Source organism: Neopsephotus bourkii, unplaced genomic scaffold (genome assembly GCF_033783945.1).
Source record: "Neopsephotus bourkii isolate Nb327-2 ecotype Australia unplaced genomic scaffold, CSIRO-AGI_Nbou_v1 NB_1825, whole genome shotgun sequence".
NCBI classification, from domain to species: domain Eukaryota; kingdom Metazoa; phylum Chordata; class Aves; order Psittaciformes; family Psittacidae; genus Neopsephotus; species Neopsephotus bourkii.
Window position 1 is genome coordinate 4,668,671 of NW_026902298.1, and position 20,995 is coordinate 4,689,665.

At 39.0% G+C, this 20,995-nt stretch overlaps 1 protein-coding gene across 4 annotated transcripts in view; it reads right to left on the reverse strand.

The window, feature by feature from the left end:
- Positions 1-216: 216 nt before the first annotated feature.
- The window catches only part of GRM5 (glutamate metabotropic receptor 5), a 260,905-nt gene continuing 240,126 nt past the window's right edge, over positions 217-20,995 (reverse strand). For 2 of the 4 annotated variants that reach the window (XM_061343758.1, XM_061343757.1), the window contains 3 exons: positions 11,076-11,171; positions 9,355-9,516; positions 217-2,920 (listed from right to left, as the gene is read on the reverse strand). In XM_061343758.1, coding sequence (XP_061199742.1) covers positions 2,098-2,920; positions 9,355-9,516; positions 11,076-11,171 — 1,081 coding nt within the window. In that variant the 3' untranslated portion in view covers positions 217-2,097. The remainder of the gene's footprint in view (positions 2,921-9,354; positions 9,517-11,075; positions 11,172-20,995) is intronic. The other 2 variants (XM_061343759.1, XM_061343760.1) reach the window with 2 other exon arrangements.

Consider the following 20,995-nt stretch of genomic DNA (forward strand, 5'->3'; position numbering starts at 1 on the left):
CCACAGACTGCTAATGGATAACACTGCCTTGTGCAGGATGTACAGAGTCACTGCTGTATCTCTGTGAGGTGCTAGCCGGGATTCAGTCATCTATTACTTTTGGTTTTTAATGTTGTTGAGCAGCAAGTTGGTTTGCAGCACACAATGGTGAAATTAGCTTCCCAAAGGAATAGAAAATGCTTTTTGCTAAAGTATGTGAATGTGCTTTCATCTTTCTTTTGTTGTATTTTTTGTTAATATATCTATTATTTTGGACATGGAGAAGAGAAAGGGGGTATGAATTTCGATTACGAAAAATTTGTTATCTTTAAAGAGATAAGATTGACAGGGTTTGAAAATGAAACATAGCAGCCTTATTTCAAGGCTCCCTTCCATGAGGCTGTCATCTATGTAAGGCTACATGAACTCAACTTTGAATTGAAGTACATCACTCACCAATTCATACTATCCTTAAGTAAAATAAAACAAACTTAACCCATAAAAGTTTGGCACCTGAGGACAGCTTTGTCATGAAAGAGAGAGCCAATACTGTGTGCGTTTAGGGCCTGACTTACAAGTCTTATGTAACTGTACCTATCAAAAATTATTTAGTTCCTATTCAAACTTTAAAACCCTTCCCTGGCTGTATTAAAAAAGTGCTGTGACAGTATGAAGTGCACTAAAAGGTACTACCTTGATACAGGAAAAAAATGTGAGGAATCCCCTTGCTTCTGTCAGTTGCTAAGAAACAAAGACTCTGTTGGTTCATGTCTCGTTAGGTCTTCTCTGTTTTAACCTTTACTCTGTATTGCTTTAAAAGTATTTTTTCTTTTTTTTTCTTTTTTTTTTTTTTTGTCACAGTTCATAGCTGCAAGGCCTCAGCAGCTAAATAAAGTTAAAATCAACGCTTATTAAAGAGTAGCTAAATCACCTCTAAGCAGATTTTGACATAGGGTTTTCTTTTCCCTGTATATGAATTATGATGATGACAACCTTTCCACTGACAGTTAGCATTCATCATAATCCAGATCGGTCTTCTAGAACTCTGTCATTCAAAGTATGGAGAAAATCCTTAGAGTGTTTACCTGTTCCTTAAAAGCAAAAACTATGGGAGCCCAAATAAGTATTTTAACTGGTAATGTTAGCATAAGAATGTCCATAGAAATGTGTTAATTTCAATAGGGAGTGCAGCTATGATATAGCTTGGTAGTGCTGCTAGAAAGAGAATATTCACCTCAACAACTTGCCCTGATAAGGGAATTACAAAACAGTACTCCAGAAAATATTTTTTGCTACGTCATTATTAGTTGGCAACATGGTGAAATAGTCAGGAAATCTTCCTTGGGTTTTGTTGCTGTGAAGGTGAATCCAATGTTAACAAATTGAATTTTTGATACTGATAGAAGAGAATTTCATAAACAAATGTGTAGGTTGAGAAGTCACTTGTAAAGCCCTCCGTATTGCAGTCACTCACTGCAAAGCCTCAGCTTAGTGTTATCCACGTGTAACGTATCACGGACACAATATGCTTCAACAAAAAGTTTGGTAGTTATTGAACATACATTACTGCTTTTCGAGATCTTCATAGAAAAAAAAGAAAGAAAGCTTGACGGGTTGGTCCCAGATTTGAGTCTGTTAGAAAATGTACATTCAATGTTTGGTCTTCTATTCTTGATAAAAGATCAAGGTTCACTTCTGGGTAAGGAATCAGCGTAAACAAACAAACCATTGTACAGTTGTTTACAATCTAGTTTCCCCCCCGCCCCGTATATTGTACACACCGTTCATTGTAATACTAAAGCAAAGCACTTGGTATGTAACTGATTTAACAGACTCCTTTTAAGCCCTCAAAAATAGATTCAGTGTTTCTGAAAAGCCCATGTTTTTTTAAGGCCACGAAAATCTGCCAAGAGTCATTTTGTCTTTAAAACAGCATAATTAATCTGATGTTTCCACTTCTCAAGTAACTCCTCTTCTTGCTCTCCACTTCTCACAAGATGACCCAATGCCTCTCACTCTATCTTCGTAAACACTGGAGATCTTGAAGGCTTGGCTGTCCCCTCACTACTTGCTTGTAGTCGTTGAGATCCAATGTTCCAACGTTGTCTTGAACTACATTCACAACGAAGAAGAACTTTGAGTATAATCTCTGATGAGGAGCGTGTCATACTTTGGGGAGGATGGGATACAGAGAGCTGATTCAGAAACCGGAGAGCTGGGAGATGCACTTCCAGAATCAATGGAGTCTCTAAAAGGAGAAGGAGGAGTTAAAGCTACCAACTCCTCAAGGTCTTGCTTGGTTGATGGGGTCTCTGAAGTGCCTTCCTTGATGCTGCCATTTGAAGGTTTCCTAGCTGACTGTGAAGCGCCGTTAACTTCAATGGCAGGAAGCGGTTGAATCTCTGCAAGTGTGGTCATTGTTGTAGGGAGCTGGATTTCCCGTGGAATCAGGTATGAAGAGCAGAGAGGAGTGGACACCATTGTCCCTGGAGTGGCTGTTGAAAGCATCATAGAGTTCAGCTCACTGATATTGGCTGTGAAACGAGTAACCACACTACTGATCTGCTCCATGAGGGACCCTTGAGAGGAGCTACTTCGCTGAGGAGGCTCTGACTGGAAGGTGGGGGCATCATCTTCTGTTCGGCTAACGGAGGCAGTTCTGTGGCTCAGGGTGCTGATAGGCGAGGGAGTCTGTGGTCGGTACTGAGCTGGGTATTGCTCTTCTGCTTCTGAAACATCATAAAGGGTTTTGGCACTGGCCTCAGGAAATGTAGCACTGCTACTATGTCGGCTACTATCTGTGCTTTTGGAAAAAGGCTTGATCACTGCAGTTTGATTGGGGTTCTCTTTTTTGTTGATGTGGATTGACAGCCGCTGCCAAAGGTGTGCTCCTCTGCTGCTTTTCTCATTCTGGGCCCAGGAAACTGATTTCCCGTTAGAGCTGTAAACAGAAATGAGATAAGATGGTAACTCGCATCAAAATTGATTGTATAATCACTGTACCTATACCATGGGTATGTGGTGTCCCGGAGCTTATATTTATCATAAAGCTGACTATAATTTCATCTATATCTCTATCTCTTGCAATATATCTATCACATATGTTCTAGGAAAACAAGAAGAGTATGCCAGCTCATTTCGCAGGCCGTTTCTTGCCTCCAACCATGACCTGCTCTGCTAGCTCATGGCCACTGCTGACCTGTCTGCTGCTGTCTTTGGGACACAGGCAGTGTCCACCCTCGGGGAGGGAGCAGCTTGATGGCTTTCCTTCTGTTGGAATGGTGTCAGGAATTGGTGCTGTGGTAGTGAGGAATGCATGGAGGAGTGAGGAAGAAGTAAATGCTTGAAAGGAATAGGTGAGGGACTTGGACTGGCTGTATTGCAGTTGGCAGGTATGTAGGTTGATCTGAGAGCATTCAGTGGTAAGGAGTTTGGTGCAGGGTGCTGGCCATGGATTCCTGGTGTGAGGCAGGGAGTATAGAATGAGAGATGGAGAAGTATAGTCTGTTATGGCTGGGGGAAAAAATACCTGTTTATAATCTACTACTTGGAAGTATTGGAGCAATGCTCAGAAAGGGTTTATACTGGTTCTGGGTGGAGAACTGCTTCTAATGGGTGACTTCTTTTTCATCAAGGTACTTGGTAAGTTAGTTACTACTAGCTTAAAAAAAAGTAATTTTTTAATTATAGGTCAGCTCATAGAATAAAACTGTATTCATAGCAGGAAAGAAATAGCAGACAAGGTATAGAAGCAGCTCCTCATGATGACCTGAGTTTGGAGACAGCAATAAACATTTTTCTCTACTGTCCTGCAAAATGAGTCCTCTCAGGGTGATTTCTCTTCTGATCCCATCATACCCTGCTCATTATCAAAGTTGTTTAATTTTCTTGTCTTGCTACCTAGGAAAAGCCAGCTGTGGCACTTATAAACACGTAGCATGAAACCACTCCTTTTCTTTCTCATCTTCCTTAGGCTGATGAGCTGGTGTTTATACATACATTGACCTAAAATTCTTGAAATTAAAAAAGACCATTAGAAATATTTCTTAGTTGAAACAATGACTCTGAAGTGATGTCAACAGGAAAACATAGTCTCCACATACAAATAAGCATTTTTTATATATAAAGTGAAACAGAACTTTAAACAATTCACTTCAGTTTCTAAAACATTTGCTAAAGCCATTTAGGATTTTAGAAAGACAACCACATTGGAGACCCTGGCAAAGTATCACAAATTTGTTGCTTGTTTGTCTGCTTGCTTTTAAAGCCTGAAATAGATAAACTAGCACATTAGTCTGCAGTATAACAGTTTGCAAGACACACAGTTTACTAAACACAGATGACTTTATACCAGCCATTATGTGGAGGTTTGCCACACACTATCAGTATAATAGCTCTTCCAGGCATCTAAAAAAAATTTATGTGCTGTGTGTAAACAAAGCCTTCTTGTGGGTTCACATCCATGATTACATTACATGGAATTATGATGGATCATGTAACACAACATATGCCGACAGCTTTCCCCTCCAAAAGCAGCACGACAGAATCCAGTAGACAAACACAATGTAAACCAGTGGGTATCTTAAGAGAGGCTAGACTGGGAGATGATCTGTGTGAGTATATAAGGGTTCAACCCTTTTCTGCAGTTGTCATCTGGATCTTGGACATTAACTGTAACATATTCCTACCCCAAAATACAAGAACAACAGATGTCTTGTTTTACGGTACCTCAATCAGAACAAGAGTGAAAAGCTAAATCTAAGCTGTAACACTGATTACTTTGCCTCTTGCATTTCTGAGTTAAGTAGGAACTGGTACTAACATCTTCCAAAGTCAAATCGTTGCTTCTGAGGATTGCCTGCTCTTCTCACTGGAACATGTACTCAGTGTGTGTATAGAGCTGTTTGAGAGCCCTGGCTCCCAAGTTCAGTGGGAGCTTGGTGCCAACAGTAGGAGCAGGATTTGCATACTTTAGCAGATGAGATCTTGCCTCTTGTTTTGGTATGATGACTGTGAGACCTCCTAGCTCCTGCTGGGTTTGAGCTGGACCAGGAGGCTGGGTGACTTTGCACTTGTAACTTTGATCTAGCAGAAAGAGAGGGCCTACCTAGTTCCAGTCCTGCATGTCCTACATGGTGGGGTCTCAATACCTGCTGAGTTCAGTACTCAAAGAGATCTGCAACAAACCTGCCTGTCACAGAGGTGAAATATGCCATTAACATTAAGGATTAGCCAACGCAAAAAAGAAATGCTTACCAGAAGAAAGAGGTGGATTCTAGCACCGTTCCTGACTTCAAGCACTGGCTTAGTATAAATGTTCAAACCCTGTGGTTTTAAGTGTGTGCATGAGTGCTAAATGAATGTAGGTGTTTTCAGCTGACTGAAAGATTGTAAACCATTGTGAAGAGAGCGTATCAGTCCCTTCCTGGTCACCCTTCAGGAACTAATCATTAAGTAAGGATACGAGGCTGAGGAGCCTGGGGAAAGGAAAAGGATGAGATCTGGGGATGTGTCCAGCCCTTGGCAAGGGCAGCTGACAGTTAAATCTTCAGTGGAGCAGCTGTCACCAGCTGGTTTTGAGTCAGTCTTGACTGATGCACTAGTTTACTGTCTTTGCACTGTGCCCAGCAATAACCAAGCTGTATGTGTGACTAATGGAGATCCTAGTGCTCTAGAGGAGAGCAGTGGCTGTTTCATGTAAATGTTGTGCAAAAGCCTGAAAGACCTGACCATTATTCATTGCAAATTCCTTGCTATAAAAATCTGAGTAGAAAGCAAGCAGCAATTTATCAGTAAGGAATGAACCTTATAGTTAAAATCCAAGTAGTTTGCTCAGAAATAATTGGAATTGTTATCTCAGAAATGTATCACCCACTTTATTATGCTGCACCTACTTACAACAAAGTCAACACTGGACTGAGGTTTGCAATCATTTATTGCCTCTGTGAAAGGAACACCACTTGTTTTCTTATATTGGTTATAAAGCTGAGTTACAGATAAATTGCAGTGATAGTACTTTAAGATTCTGCTCTAACTTCATATTGCTACTCAAGTTAACTGGAAACCACTGCAAAGCACATAATTTAAAAATAGAAAAACAAAGATAGATTGGAGATACATACTATGATGTCTACTAATGGAATTGTTCACATTTATTATGTCCAGATCTGCCCTTTGGCAATGGGGAATCTTTAGGTCAGGGAAATTCTAGACTTTTCTTGCAAACAGATTTTGGCTCCTTTGGATGACAAGAGAAGAATTCCTTTGAGCTCCCAAAGGAATTCCACTGCTAAGATAGGCTGCATCCACATTTTTCTACCCCAATCTGCTTTTCTGCTGGCACATTGCACTGAGTAGAGCAAAGCAGAGTACCGGTCATATTCGTAGAAGAGCAAACTCCAATCAGTGACATAATTTACAAACCAAGATGTGAACAAAATGCTTTTATTTTGGTAGAACAAACCCTTTTGCATGGCATATGGTTTTTTTTTGGGTTTTCTGAATTTATCATTTCTTTCACTATGCATTAATTAGGTTCAACTTTATGTACATGAGGAATTTCTTCAGAACCAGTAACTTTAATAGTTTTTTCAAATTTTTTTACTTAAAGCTGCTTTGATTTGATTTGAAAGCTAAGCTTTTCCCCAGCTTGCTAGACCTACCATGATATAATACGTACAAGACAAGAAAATGGTTTAAGAGAGCTTTCAGTCTTTGATATTTTGAGTATTTCCTCTACAGTTGTCCACTTGATGACAGAATAGCTATTAGTAAAATTTCTCATTTTCTTCCCTTAATCTCTATAGTGAGGCTAAAGTTTTGTCTTCAAGGCTTTGTCCTGTGTTCATAAGGGATATTAACTGCTTTGTAATCACTTAAGTGTTAAGAAAAATGTTCCACTCCCCTTACACATGGTTTGGTGGGGTTTTTTTACTGTCTAGAATAGATCACTTTGTCCTTTGTTTTGGCTGAGGTAGCAGAAGTTTTCTTTCAGCATTTCTTGCTCTGTGGTATGACTATATATGAGATGATCCATACCTCTGCCCCAGGGTTTATTTAGCCAGATGCTATTAAAGCAAAAGTGTTTTGTTATGTCCTTCAAAAAACAGAAGAAATTAAAAACAGAAAGAGGAATTGATGTCACAAAAGCTGAAAGCTCTCATATTTATCAAGGGTGACATTCTCATTACGTGAAGTTCTAAAATTGGTTCTAATGATGAGTGCCTAGGGACTGGTACTGGGACAGTTGATGATATCATATGTAATTTGAAAATAAGTCACTTATTCTCTTGTTAATAACTTTAAATGAAATAGGAAGAATCAGTTTAAAATTATAGAATTTATTATTTTCTCAGAAAGCTTAGAATGCATAGATACCTAATATTATTCAGTAGCAGAAACTGGAATACAGGGGAAATTGATAGAGGTTAATATAAAATTTTAAGGGAATTTTTGTTACGTGTCATGTATCAATATCAGTATCTATTTTCAGATATGAAATGATACAACTGAAAACAAAGACTGGACCATATGTGTTTGTAATAACCTGTCCTCGCATTAATATAATCAGGAATGATTTCAAATACTTTAAGTTATAAGTCCATACAGGAAAGTTTGTATTTCAGAACACTGATATCATAGAATCATAGAACAGTTAGGGTGGGAAAGGACTTTAAGATCATCAAGTTCCAACCCCCCTTCCATGCGCAGGGACACCTCACACTAAACCATGTCACCCAAGGCTCTGTCCAACCTGGACTTGAACACCGCCAGGGATGGAGCATTCACAGCTTCCATGGGCAACCCATTCCAGTGCCTCACCACCCTTACAGTAAAGAACTTTTTCCTTATATCCAATCTAAACTTCCCCTATTTAAGTTTTAACCTATTGCCTCTAGTCCTATCACTACAGTCCCTAATGAAGAGTCCCTCCCCAGCATCCTTATAGGACCCTTTCTGATAAATTTTGGGCCCCAATATAAATTTTATTATATATAGGCCCCAATATAAGTTTTATTGAGCTAAAATTGGCAGCAAAGTTATGCCTAGATTTTCAATGGCTGAAGCAGAGTGTTGCATTCAAACTTGAAGAAGTATAATTTTTTAAGAAGCTGACATAGTGTCCTTGGTTTCAGCTAATTTTCTTCCCAGTAGCTGGTGAAGTGCTGTGCTTTGGCTTTAGTCTGAGAACAGTGTTGATAACACACCAATGTTTTAGTTGCTTAGTACCACTTACCCTGATCACTCAAGTAATTTAGCTTAAACTATTTCCATGCTGCTTGTTCTATAGAGATAAGTAAGAATGCAACACAAAAGAAGCATAGTACAGGGCAAAAATTCATTTTGTCCTGTCCCAAGTTCTAGAAGTAAACAATATCTTTTGCAATTATTTTTCAAGCAAGGAGAACTGTTTCCTGTTAACAGCAAGGACATTTATTTATATTACTCCTTGATCTGTAATCTGTTATTGCATCCTTTCCTCATGAAAGTCACCGCTGACATTAATATAAATGACTTAATGTATAAGGGTGAAAGAAACTACAAAGTGGGAGAGAACTGGTAGACAGAAACTTTGCCAATGACCTCCCAGTGCAGACGCCAGCATTGCTAATGCTGGAAGCTGTTTCAGCAGCATGCCTGGTCAGAATGGGAAATGAATTGTCTGGTATCTGAATGAAACATTTCTAGGACACCTATTATCATGATGTGTAATGCAAAAATTGTAGAATCAAAATTACTTGGTTTGGAAGGTACCTCAAAGATCAGCTAGGCGGACCCTGCCCATGGGCAAGGGCACCTTTCACTAGACCCCATTGCTGATTCAGAGTCTTATAAAGCATCACATAGTGTATGCATTGCTTCTATTTTAATGTGACTTTTCACCTTGAAAAATCCCAAGTCATTTGTAAGACTAGCGTACAGAGATAGTTAGGCCCTGATGTGAAAATAATATTGCACGAGGGATTTGAGAACATGAGCTGGAGTACTGTCCAGTGTAAAACTACACAGCATTTGCTAGACTGAAAGGATGTAAGTGGGATTCGGTCAGTACCATGGGACATCTTTGACCAGTGAGACGATTAGGTTTTTGCATTATTAATGGTCAGAACCCTCCATCTGTCTTTTTCCACCTTCACTTCATCCCAGTGACTTCTAACACTGGTCTGACATTTACTGAGACAGGAGAATGGCACCTACTCTCCTTTCTGCAACATCTGTGTTCTCTATAGGAGGTTCCCAGGCTATTTAGTGGCAACTCGACTTAGCTCATGGAAATTTGACAAGGACCACTGGCCAGGACACTGTGGCTGGAGACAACAAAACACAGCCATCAAATGCAATTGCACTCTCTGTTAACCAGCAGGTGTTCTTAACTGTTTGAGTAGGTCTTGCAGCTGACAGTCTTGCTGTGGAACTATTAGACTGACACAGTTTCCAGTCTTTTTGACTGTTAGGGCATCCTCTTTTACAGGAACCTTTTTCTCCTCTCTACTTGACTCAGATCGATTACAGTCTGGAATGCAAACAGATTCTTCACTGTGAAAATATAAAATATAAAAAAGAAATTTTTCAAGTGTATATATATATGGCCAGGCACAACAGAGCTGAACACTGTACAACAAAATACAGTTGTTTGACATTTACATGTGCTTTTCTGCTCTTCAAAATTCTCTTATATAGTAACTCCAGATAGCTTTTAAATGAAGACTAAATATCACTGAAGGAAATGCGATGTAGGAAAAAAAAGTAATCCAGACAACACGCAGACAAGAAACAGAATCCCAGCTGACAAAAAATAACAGGAATGTGTATATTTTATACAACATTCAGTGATGAATGTCCCTGATGTTACTTAAGTAACAGGGGTCCCCCAGGTGTGTGCCGTGTGGTGTTATAGTTGATAGCCTTATGTACATGAGTGAATGTTGTACCCAAAGGGATCATGATAATGTGCAAGTGTTTCACTGAGCACCCTCCTGCAATGATAAAATTCACCTTGTGATACGTAACACAAGGGAAATGTAAAGGTATAGTTTGATCATACTGTGCTTTAGGGGTATGTTGATAAATGCCTTACAGGGTTCAATGACAAATGAGTAGATCTTTTAATAAATGGTAAACAAAATGCTTCTAACTTGTTGTAGAATGCAACACAATGATACAGTGCTTATTAAGAGTATTGCTCCATGAAAGATTTATAACCATCTGTGACACATGTGGCTTATTCATTTATTAATGAACATGTCTGGAGAAATGGATTTTCTGTCCCATGAGGGAGTTCAACATTTGGAAATCTGGCTGGGCTCAAAATGAGACGAATAGCTGAAATTTCCAAGTATTTCATGGAAGTCAAATAGCTCGAAGCATCGAAGTACAAAAACACCAAAATGGCCATTTTGAAACAACTCGTCCCAGTAGCACTGAAAAAATGTAGATTAGGATATTAATTAAAATGGTAACATTGGTGTATACTGCCATGCAAAATATAATGGCCAAGACAATATAAATTAAATAAAATTAAATGGAAAAAATTACGGAAAAGGTGTTGTGAACTCTATTTAAAATGTCCTTAAACCTTTCCTTAAAACCACTGTAAAACTCAGCAGTTTCCCACAAGATATTTTGACTGAGAAGAACCAATGTTTTCATACTGAAAACTTTTTCATCAATCAGTTTTTCTCTGCTCTTTTAATTGAACCTACTATAACCTCTAATATGTAATGGGACCAGTGTTCCAGAGGAGTCCTGGAGCAGCTTACTCCTGGTTTGAATGCTGTCTCTCTTCATCTGCTCTACTGGCTTAATGAGTCAGGTGTAAGGTTTGTTCTCCCCAAAGTACCATTATGACAACATCACACATGACACGTGGTTCAGATTACTTGAATGAACAAGGTGCAGGGTTTTTTTGGCAATCAGATGGAACACAGAAATCAGCAGTGGTGACATGTTTTCTTGTTTCTTTATCTTTTCTAAACATGTTATATGGGATGCACAGGAATTACAAACAGAGGATCTGGCCTGGCATTGTCCCAGGGCTGCTCCTCTTGTTCACAGACATATCACACTGCCCTATAGGCCACTTGCTGTTTGCTTACCTGGTCATTGTAGCTCTCCCACCATTCCCCATACTCCCTTTTGGGGTGAAACATTCTATTTCCGACTTGTGCGGGGCCAGTCTCCTGCCTTTGTACCTAATAAATCACGACAACAACAGGAGCAAACAGAAAGAAGTGATTGTGTGCTCAGATTTCTGTGACAGCTGCTGTGCAAAGGGCCATGCACATGAATGCTACTGTGGCAGTGGTAGGGTATAGTGAAAAGCAGACGTGGGAGCAGTGGAATAACTGCATAAAACCACAGACCTGTGGTAAGGCAAACAGGGCTATGCAGGAGAGGTGCTCACCATTTTCTATTTTATATATATAGGAGGAGCAATAAAATTCCACAGAGTAAATAACATGCTAACCTTTTGTCTTTAGTAATTTCTGGAGTTAGACCACAATGTTTGGCTAAGCAGGTTAAGGGAAACAACACTTAAATTAAGGATCAGTGAGAAAACACCTTGTGGCTATGTTTTTAATGCTAAGTTAAACCTTTTCTTTGATCTCTATAACACTTGACTTATTCCTCTGGTTGCCAAAGCAAGCACAGGTGTATTTGATTGCTTGGATAAAATTTGGGGGGGCTTAGTGTTCCTACCATGAATGGGCTTTTCTCTCTCCATTAGCAATAAAAGGAGGCTAGATGACTTGCGGAGATGTAGACATAAAGTCCAGTGAAATCAATCCCAATCCTAGACCCAGTGTGGTACTATGACTGTTTTGCACTTGGATAAGAAATTCGCTTGGATAAACAGTTTAACACTTGAGGATTTTATCGGTCCTGGATAGGATACCAGGATAAGACCTGGTGATCATTTGCTCTCTGAGCACTTAACTGGGATGTGGACATTGAAGAGGTTTTATGCTGGCTCTCTTGCCAGTGGTGAATTTCACCATAATTGTACAAATTCTTGTGCTAGGTGTTGAAATGCCTATTTAAATGCTTTAATAAAATTTGGGCATAATTCCTGCAGATGTCTTCTCAAGGTGTTTTTTATATCCCATTCCTGCAGGCTATGAGCTGCACTGTGAGTATTTAACACACTTCTGTGGGGAAGCTTGTACATTTTAACACTGCTAACATTACAGGATAAACGATTTTATTTATTCTTTGTCCGTTAACCTGATCTATATAGCAAAAGGTTCCTTGAAGAGAACAACCCTGTAAAAGAGAAATAACCTGAGTACACACAAAGTGAGGCTAAACTCTGGATGCAGTTGTAGATCCTCAGAGGCAGCGTACATTGCGTAAATAACTGAGGAAGAAGCTTAGTGAATATGAGAGTGAACCGGACACAAGTAAAATGTGTGCTCAGTGCAGAGAAGTCCTTTCATTTATAAATTATAACCTTACTGAAAGGAGGAACAACAGGAGCTTTGTGGACTGGCTACCAAGGTTTTAAGGCAATCCAGAGTGCGGTATAGGCAGTGCTCCCAGATAGGCATGAAGCTTGTGCAGGACACGTACATATTAAATGGAAGTTGATTCCTAGAGTAGAGGAAAAAGTGGAGGGGCTTAAAGTAAATCAATTCACTGAAAAATACAAAGGAAGTCAAACTGGATCATACAAATTCGATTGGGGCAGCCAGAGAGAAAGAGCAAAGGGAAAAGAATGTGTAGAAACTTCACAGGAAAGAAGAGGAAATGAAATTGGAATAAAGGTGTTAGACATCAAAGAAAGTAGAGTTTAGGAAGAGAAGGAAGGAAACAGAGTTACATTTAGAACCAATAACCACAAGAGAATCTTTGTGCCCAACAAGACAGAAGGAGAAAAAGTCAAGACTAAAAGAAGGAATTTGGATACTATAGTCTCGCAATAAGCTGAATACTAAAAAGTAGCCAATGGAAGGAAACAAGAGGTAAGTGTCCTTGATAACTCCATCCCGAAGAACCCCTCGTTAGGGTGCATGTGACAGATAAAAAAGATCATCAAATTGCCCATTCTCCAGTCATTAGCATAAATTTCACTGCTTTGAAAGTCAATGGAGAACTAGTATGAATCATAGAATCATAGAATCACAGAATCATAGAATAGTTAGGGTTGGAAAGGACCTTAAGATCATCCAGTTCCAACACCCCTGCCATGGGCAGGGACACCTCACATTAAACCATGTCACCCAAGGCTTTGTTCAACCTGGCCTTGAACACCGCCAGGGGTGGAGCATTCACAGCATCCTTAGGCAACCCATTCCAGTGCCTCACCACCCTTGCAGTAAAGAACTTTTTCCTTATATCCAATCTAAACTTCCCCTGTTTAAATTTGAACCCGTTACCCCTTGTCCTACCACTACAGTCCCTAATGAAGAGTCCCTCCCAGCATGCACGAGAGAGCAAAGTACACCATCAGAAACAGTATCTTGTCACAGAATGCCTCAAAGCCTTGACCTATAGTAATGCTTCATTGCCATTCATTCAGTGCTAAATATCCATGTGATAATGGAAACTGCTTCCAAACTCTAACCAACACCCCTAGTGTGGAAAGTGCATCTAAGCAGTGCATGGAAGCTGAAACATTCTTTAAGTGACCGTTGTGGAAAGTCACACTAGATGTTCTGCATAGAAAGAGGTTTCAGCTTTCAGAGCAGATAGAAGACATGATTTTGCCTTAGAATGTTTTGCATTAGAAAAATGTCCGCTTCCTGGATGTTAAAACAAAAGATTGCTTTAAAAGTTTTAATCTGAAGAAGGGAAAAAAATCTCAAACATTTCTTTGCAGTTGTCGTAAAAAAAATGCTACTGGGAAAATTATTTTTTCATTTCAGCAGGTTCCAGGACTACGTATTGGGTGGAAAGGAGTAGAAAAGTAGAAAAGACTTTGCCTCTATGAAGAAAGGCAGCTACAAAATTGAAGGATTTAAAAATTTTGGAGTCTTTTTTTTTTGTTTCTTTGAAGCCTTTGGGTGTGACATTGTGGGCTGTGTCTTTTTTTTTTTTATGTACAGAGTTGATTTGTCTTAAGAAAAACACTAAAAGATGCATGCAAATATGTTTTATAAGTGTTGATCAGTAACAGGCAATTTACTAAGTAAATCCAAGTAATTCGATCACTATAGTGCTTATCCATTTGCCAAATACTTACAGAGTCACATAACTCTGTATTAAACAGCAGTGCTCTGCACTCTCCAGAGAGTATCAGTAGGGAAAGAAACGTACTCCTGGGCTGAGAGAAACCATGCCTGTACTGCCTTGGGGTTTAATGTACTTGAGGTACATGTGGTAAATGACAGGAACACCAGCGTGACTACTCAGGTTTGAAGGTTTTTTGTTAGACCATTTCCTTGCCTTCTTCACCTTCCAAAAAACCTCCTTTTTTAGACCAAAATTAATGGATGCTATGGGAATAAAAGGGGAAATATGGGGATCATCATCCCCAATGAGATTGATAGCCATCCACTACAAAGCTGGAGAAACCAGTTTTAAAGAGTAGATCCCTACTTTTTTTTTCTCATCCAGTGAAGGTGTGGGCCTCTGTACTGACAAGAACTAACTGGTAGTCTTTAGGTATGGACTTCGTTAGATTATACTTACATTTTAGAACCTGGTCCCCCTGACTTCATATTAAGGTGAGACCCAGTTGTGCTCATGACTCCTGAGGGGATTCAGAAAGATTTATAGTGTAGTGATGAAATACTGTCTTTTTGCTTTCCATCATTTTAACAGTCTTTCCAATGTGTTTTTAACTGGAACTTGGACAGATTGCTTAATGTTACAAAGCCATCCACCTTTCCAGATCCAGTTATATATTTTAATTGCAGTATCTTACATTCAAGTAGTATTTTTCATCTTCAATATTACTTGGTCTTGATGCTAAGAAATGGTGAAGAACTTGCATTTCATAGCAGTAGATTTAAGGCTGGCCTTTAGATTCAGTAAGGCTATATATGCATGAAGATTTGAGCATAAATGGTAAAATACAAAATACAAAAAATGTTTAGTGTTGTCACTCTAGGGGCTGCTTTGAACTACAAACATACTGTGTTCTTGAAAATAAGTTCTGTTAGATTGGTCATGCTATCTTGACATTGTCTCACTTTACACCAGATACTTTTAGACAGTCTCAGCTTATTGTGTGACATTTTCCCACTAATATAATGGCTAAAAAAAATGACATATTATTAAGCATGGCAATTTTTGTTCCTTAAAACACATAAATTGCCAAATAAACATCGTTTGCTTAACAGCACAATTTTGGCAAGCAAAATGACTTTCAAGCTAAAGTCACAACTTTTGTTTTCAAGTGCAGCATAATCAAGTGGTCATATGTGATTGCAGCTGGTGAAATAAAATGATGTTTGATGGAATGATATACAAAGCATTATACTTGTTCTAAGGAAGATTAGACCAATAACAAAATATTACCAGCATGTTTAATTACCTTCTTCCAGAAAAAGTATTTCTAAATGCTGGACAAATCATTGTATGAGAGTTTTGTACAATAGAGTCTTATTTACACAAGACTTCTTGTTCAGCCCATTCTATTAGCTATGTTGAACTTCTATTTTCTTCAAGTATATATAACAAAAGATGCCATAGGAAGGTTGCATTACTTAATTCATTGTTTTCTTCATTATGTTGAAAAGGGAAGCAGCACCTCATTTGCTCTGAAACATTTTAAGTGATAGAAGCTTCTGTATGTTTGTGAAAGGGTGAAAGGGATGGATGGAGCTTGCTTTGCCATGCATTACCTTGGAATTGAGCTTAACATGGTGTTTCTCAGTTTTGCTGAGTTGAAAGAAAGACGTTTCTCTTTTCCAATGCTTTTTATTACTGGGCTTTGTTATGCTGCATGTTTAACATATTAATTCTATTTGTTTTTCTAATGTTTTTCATCTTTAAAGCTTGGTCATTATATTTTTAACCTTTCTGTTTCTGCTACTTCCTCACTGGAGGGTGGACTGCAAAATGGCTTTTGTCTTTTTGGCAGTGTATAATTATAAGTCATCAATCACTGCAATGCAGAATGCTATAACAAATTAAAAGAGATTTTTGTTTTTATGTATTTTAACAGACATCTGCCTTGAATTACAGTCACAGTTATTAATTAAAACCCATCTGTAACCAAATGCAGTTCCAAGTCAGATGAAATTCCATCTTTTCTGCCCATCCACACCAACTTTCAGTACTCGAGTACAAATAACATTCTTTATAGCTCATACAGGTATGTCCATAGTGGCAGACTGGCTCATGTCTTGTTTGGATCTTGGAAAAACAGTGGATGGCCTAGCTTTCTGTTTGTCAAATTGATTACAATGCCAGTTCATATCAAAGATTAGTTTGGAAAGAACCAGAAATTCCCTTGGTAGACAAACCTGTGCTCAGGTCAGATGGTAATCTGCAACAGGATCCTCATAGAATTGTAGAACAGATTGGGTCAGAAGAGAGGAAGGGACCCTCAAAGCTCATCTAGCTAACCCCCCTTGCAATGAGCATGGACATCTTCAACTAGATCAGATTGCTCAGAACCACATCCAGCCTGGCCTTGAATATCTCCAGGGATGGTGCATCCATCCCTCTCTGGGCGAGCTGTGCCAATGTTTTACTAACCTCATTGCAAACAAGGTTTTCCTCACATCCAGCCTGAATTTCCCCTCTTTTACTTCAAAACCTTTACTTTATCACCTCTCATCCTGTTGCACAACATGTGTGTTAATGGACATGAGACCATATGTGTGGCTTGTTTGAGTGTTCTTCAGCATGACCAATAAGGCCTTTGATGTTAATAGTATATGGTGACATTAATTTGTCAGCAGAATTTTGGGAGACAGGCTTGAAGATGAAAAAAAGGTAAAAGGGGCAGACAATGTTGTCAAAAACCAGAAAAATCCTCCTCAGCTATTTTTTCCCCTAAAAAAATATCCAGCTGCTGGGTCCCATCTTCACTGTTCTTTTCTTTTTGTAGTACTCTAGCAATACTGATTTTTTGCAATTTTGAGCAAATATTTGTCTAACAGTAAGCAGGGAACTGTTTACAATATAATTTAGTTTGCAGAGTTCAACTACACTATTTGGTTCAAAATGATGGGAATGCTTTCTTAATAACATAAATAATTCCCAAAATTAGGCTTGAATGCATATGCGTCGTTAATGCAGCCAAACAACTTCTATCAATCAATCAATCAATCAATCAGTCAGTATTTTAATTAAAGTTGAGGGGAAAATTCAAAACAACAACACTAGCAGTGTACGCAAATTAAAAACCGTTGTAATCAGGGCATTCAACATAAATTCATTATGCAGATGGAATGTTTTAGCAGCAGTTTATCAAAATCTTTCAGATTTAATTCCTTTCACTGAGTTTCATAAAATATTCTTCATTAATTTCACAATACTTGAAGTTTAATTAATCACAGTTTCAAACTTGTCCAAAAAGACACCAAAAGTATTTAGGGAAAAATGAAGGACTCAAACCATTGAGAAATCTCTCAATCTAAATGTTTGTAGCATATTAGATTAAAATAGCTCTAAATGATCCATTTGGGAACCTATTCATTAATAAATGCAGACTAATCAGTCAAAAGGTTAACGACTTCTGAATAGTCAAATATTTTTTCCTGCATACATCAATATCTTTTTCTAGCAAGGCTGTAAAGCAAACAGATACCTGGTATTACTATGGCTAGATTTTGGTTTTTGAAATAAGAACTATATCCAGTGAGCCAAACCTTCACCTCATGTAAATTGCTCTAATGGCATGACATGGCGTTGTGTAAGCTTACCCCTCACTGTTTTCCCATTACCTCATAGTACAAAGCCATCTAAGTGCTTTTGTGTAATTTAGAGTTGATGGTCCCTTAAACAGAATCTGTGAAAATTAACATATCTTTTTGGCACATGATGATTTGTCAGTGACATCTTTTGCCTTAGAGTAAATAATCTCTGGTCCTCTTTTGTGCAGCAATTTCACATTTGGGGTTTTATTACACTGGGATGAGCAATGGTTAAAAGTTAGTCATGCTACAGTTCAGGGATCATAGAATCATAGAATAGTTAGGGCTGGAAAGGACCTCAAGATCATCAAGTTTCAACCCCCCTGCCATGGGCAGGGACACCTCACACTAAACCATCTCACCCAAGGCCTCGTCCAACCTGGCCTTGAACACTGCCTGGGATGGAGCATTCACAACCTCCCTGGGCAACCCATTCCAGTGCCTCACCACCCTTACAGGAAAGAATTTCCTCCTTATATCCAAACTTCCCCTGTTCCCGTTTTAACCCATTGCCCCTTCTCCTATCACTACAGTCCCTTATGAAGAGTCCCTCCCCAGCATCCTTATATGCCCCCTTCAGATACTGGAAGGCTGCTATGAGGTTTCCATGCAGCCTTCTCTTCTTCAGGCTGAACAGCCCCAACTTTCTCAGCCTATCTTCATATGGGAGGTGCTCCAGTCCCCTGATTATCCTCGTGGCCCTCCTCTGGACTTGTTCCAACAGCTCCATGTTCTTTTTATGTTGAGGACACCAGAAATGCACACAAGACTCCAACTGGGGTCTCACAAGAGCAGAGTAGAGAGGCAGGGTCACCTCCTTCGACCTGCTGGTCACACTCCTTTTCATGCAGCCCAGGATACGATTGGCTTTCTGGGCTGCAAGTGCACACTGAAGCCAGCTCATGTTCATTTTCTCATTGACCAGAACCCCCAAGTCCTTCTCCACAGGGCTGCTCTGAATCTCTTCTCTGCCCAGCCTGTAGCTTTGTCTGGGATTGCTCTGACTCAGGTGTAGGATGATGATGATCATTTCTATAATATAACTTCTTAGGCATTAGTTCTCCTAATTCACATTCTCTGATAATCTCCTGGCTAGTTCTCCATATACAGAAGAGTTGATTTAAAAATCTGAAAGTTATCAATAAATTATTTGTCTATTCTACAAAACTCTGGGATTTCAAATAATGTCCACTCTTTTTGCCAGTAAAATAAAAGTAGAATTTTAAAGATCTTTTAGTGTAAAGCAAATATAAAAGCCTGATGGATGTGGCACTCATGTGGTACAAGAGACCCAGGCTGGAATTAATCCTCCGGCATTGTCTGACATTAAAAATCATTGCTGTTTTCAGCAGGCTAGAAAATCACTCTCTGCCTTTTCCAGTTAATGCTTATTTTATACAAGACAGAATGGTTCCACCAGGCTGCAGTAGGAAAGGAATCCGTGCTGGCATAACTGACAGGCTGCTTATAGATCTGTATAAGAGGTGGTACACGAGTTGAGCTCAGTAGCATGAGGTTAGCTCTTCTATATTAGGTTTCATGTTTCTATGGGTAAACCAGTGCAACTACCTGCAGAAACTGAAGAACCAATGATTTTTATAAAGTCTGTGACTGTTATTCTATAGATTGGAAAAGCTCTATTTTTGCTAGACACTGGACCTGATGTTGTCTTAGCATTCTATATGACCAATCAGGTCAACAAGAGAATCTCAGCCCTTTGGTTGTGCAAATCGTGAGTATGAACCTCTAAGCTATGCCCCGACAAAGTCTGGTAAGTAAAAAGCTTTTACAAATCAGTTTGAGAAAGACGTGTTGTGTTCTTTTACTGTCATTCAAAACATGTCAAAAAAAATTGTTCTAGCTGCATATAAATGAAGACAAAATTGGCACTTGTACTGTAAAGAAATATGTCCCAAAAGAATATGCTGTGGCAGAAACTCACGATCAGTATCTTTCTTAATGGTGTACACATGAGGAATGTGAGCCAGCTTCAGCTTTCCACAGAACTCCCCCAGTTTTTCTTGTATTTTGTCTTCTTTACAGGACTTAAATCTCCATGTCAAATAACAGCCCTGTTTCATCTCTTAGGTGTATTATCTTCCTGAAGCCCAGGGAATTTGAATGTTTCACATTTACATCGACAAACCTCATGCTGATAATGCACACACGTATTTTAAAACCATTTGATCACATCTTGATGGCCGTGGCTTCAAATCAGTCCACTTATTCGTGGATGTGGCTTTCAACTAGTCAAAATTTGCATGGACTGCATCTGGGAGCCCCTTAGCATGCTGTGTGTAACAGTGGCAGAGGTTTATTCTGATTCCTATTTGTCTGGAAACTCAATGTTTTGCAAAGGTTTTGCAACACAGTGGTAGCCAACCTCAGAGAAACTGCAACAGCTGAGATTGCTCAAGTTAGTTCAAGCTTGAGAATTTTGGTTTACTTGATTGTCAGTGCTTTAAATGGATTCCAATCAGATTCAGAATGTGAAGGAAAGTTTCAAAAACATCCTGAGAAATAAAAAAAAAAGGTGGGGTTTTGGAGAGAAATTTCAATCAGGCTTCTGAAAAAGCTCATTTCTAGGCTTTGATGCTGAGATATGATGTGCTGATGTATTATATAATATTTAGACTGCAATATTTTTAAACCATAAATGTCAGCTTGGCTGAGCCAAGAATATTTTTTGTGTTTTATGGATCAAAATAGCTTCTGTTTGAATTGTAACAAAACAGATACAGTCAGTCATCAGAGGGAAAAAGGGAGAGAACTGATAAGGAGGAAAATCAGCTGTTCCTTGCAGAAAACAAAGCACACAGTGTGATGGTAGACACCTGTTTCCAAAATATTTCATTATGGCACAGTTTGGGACTGTCTGATGTAAACACTAATTATAACTGTTGGTGGTCCAGTGCTGTATCCAATCTGATGGAAAAATCTACCTTTCTTATCATGTTTTCCTCACAGGAGACAGGGAATAGCATTTAGCAGCATGTGAGCTTGGATACCTGAATGCTTATCCTGATGCCTGTGCAAGGCAGACACTCCCTTAGGCTGCTGTTACTGTACCAGTGTAGTGCTTGAGGGGAGAAAAATGCTTTCAAATGAGACCTAGTTCTTTGTCTAAGATAAAACAGAATAATAGTGATTATACATTAAAAATACTATGGTTCACCTGAGGGTGAGTACTGGCTCACTAGAACAAG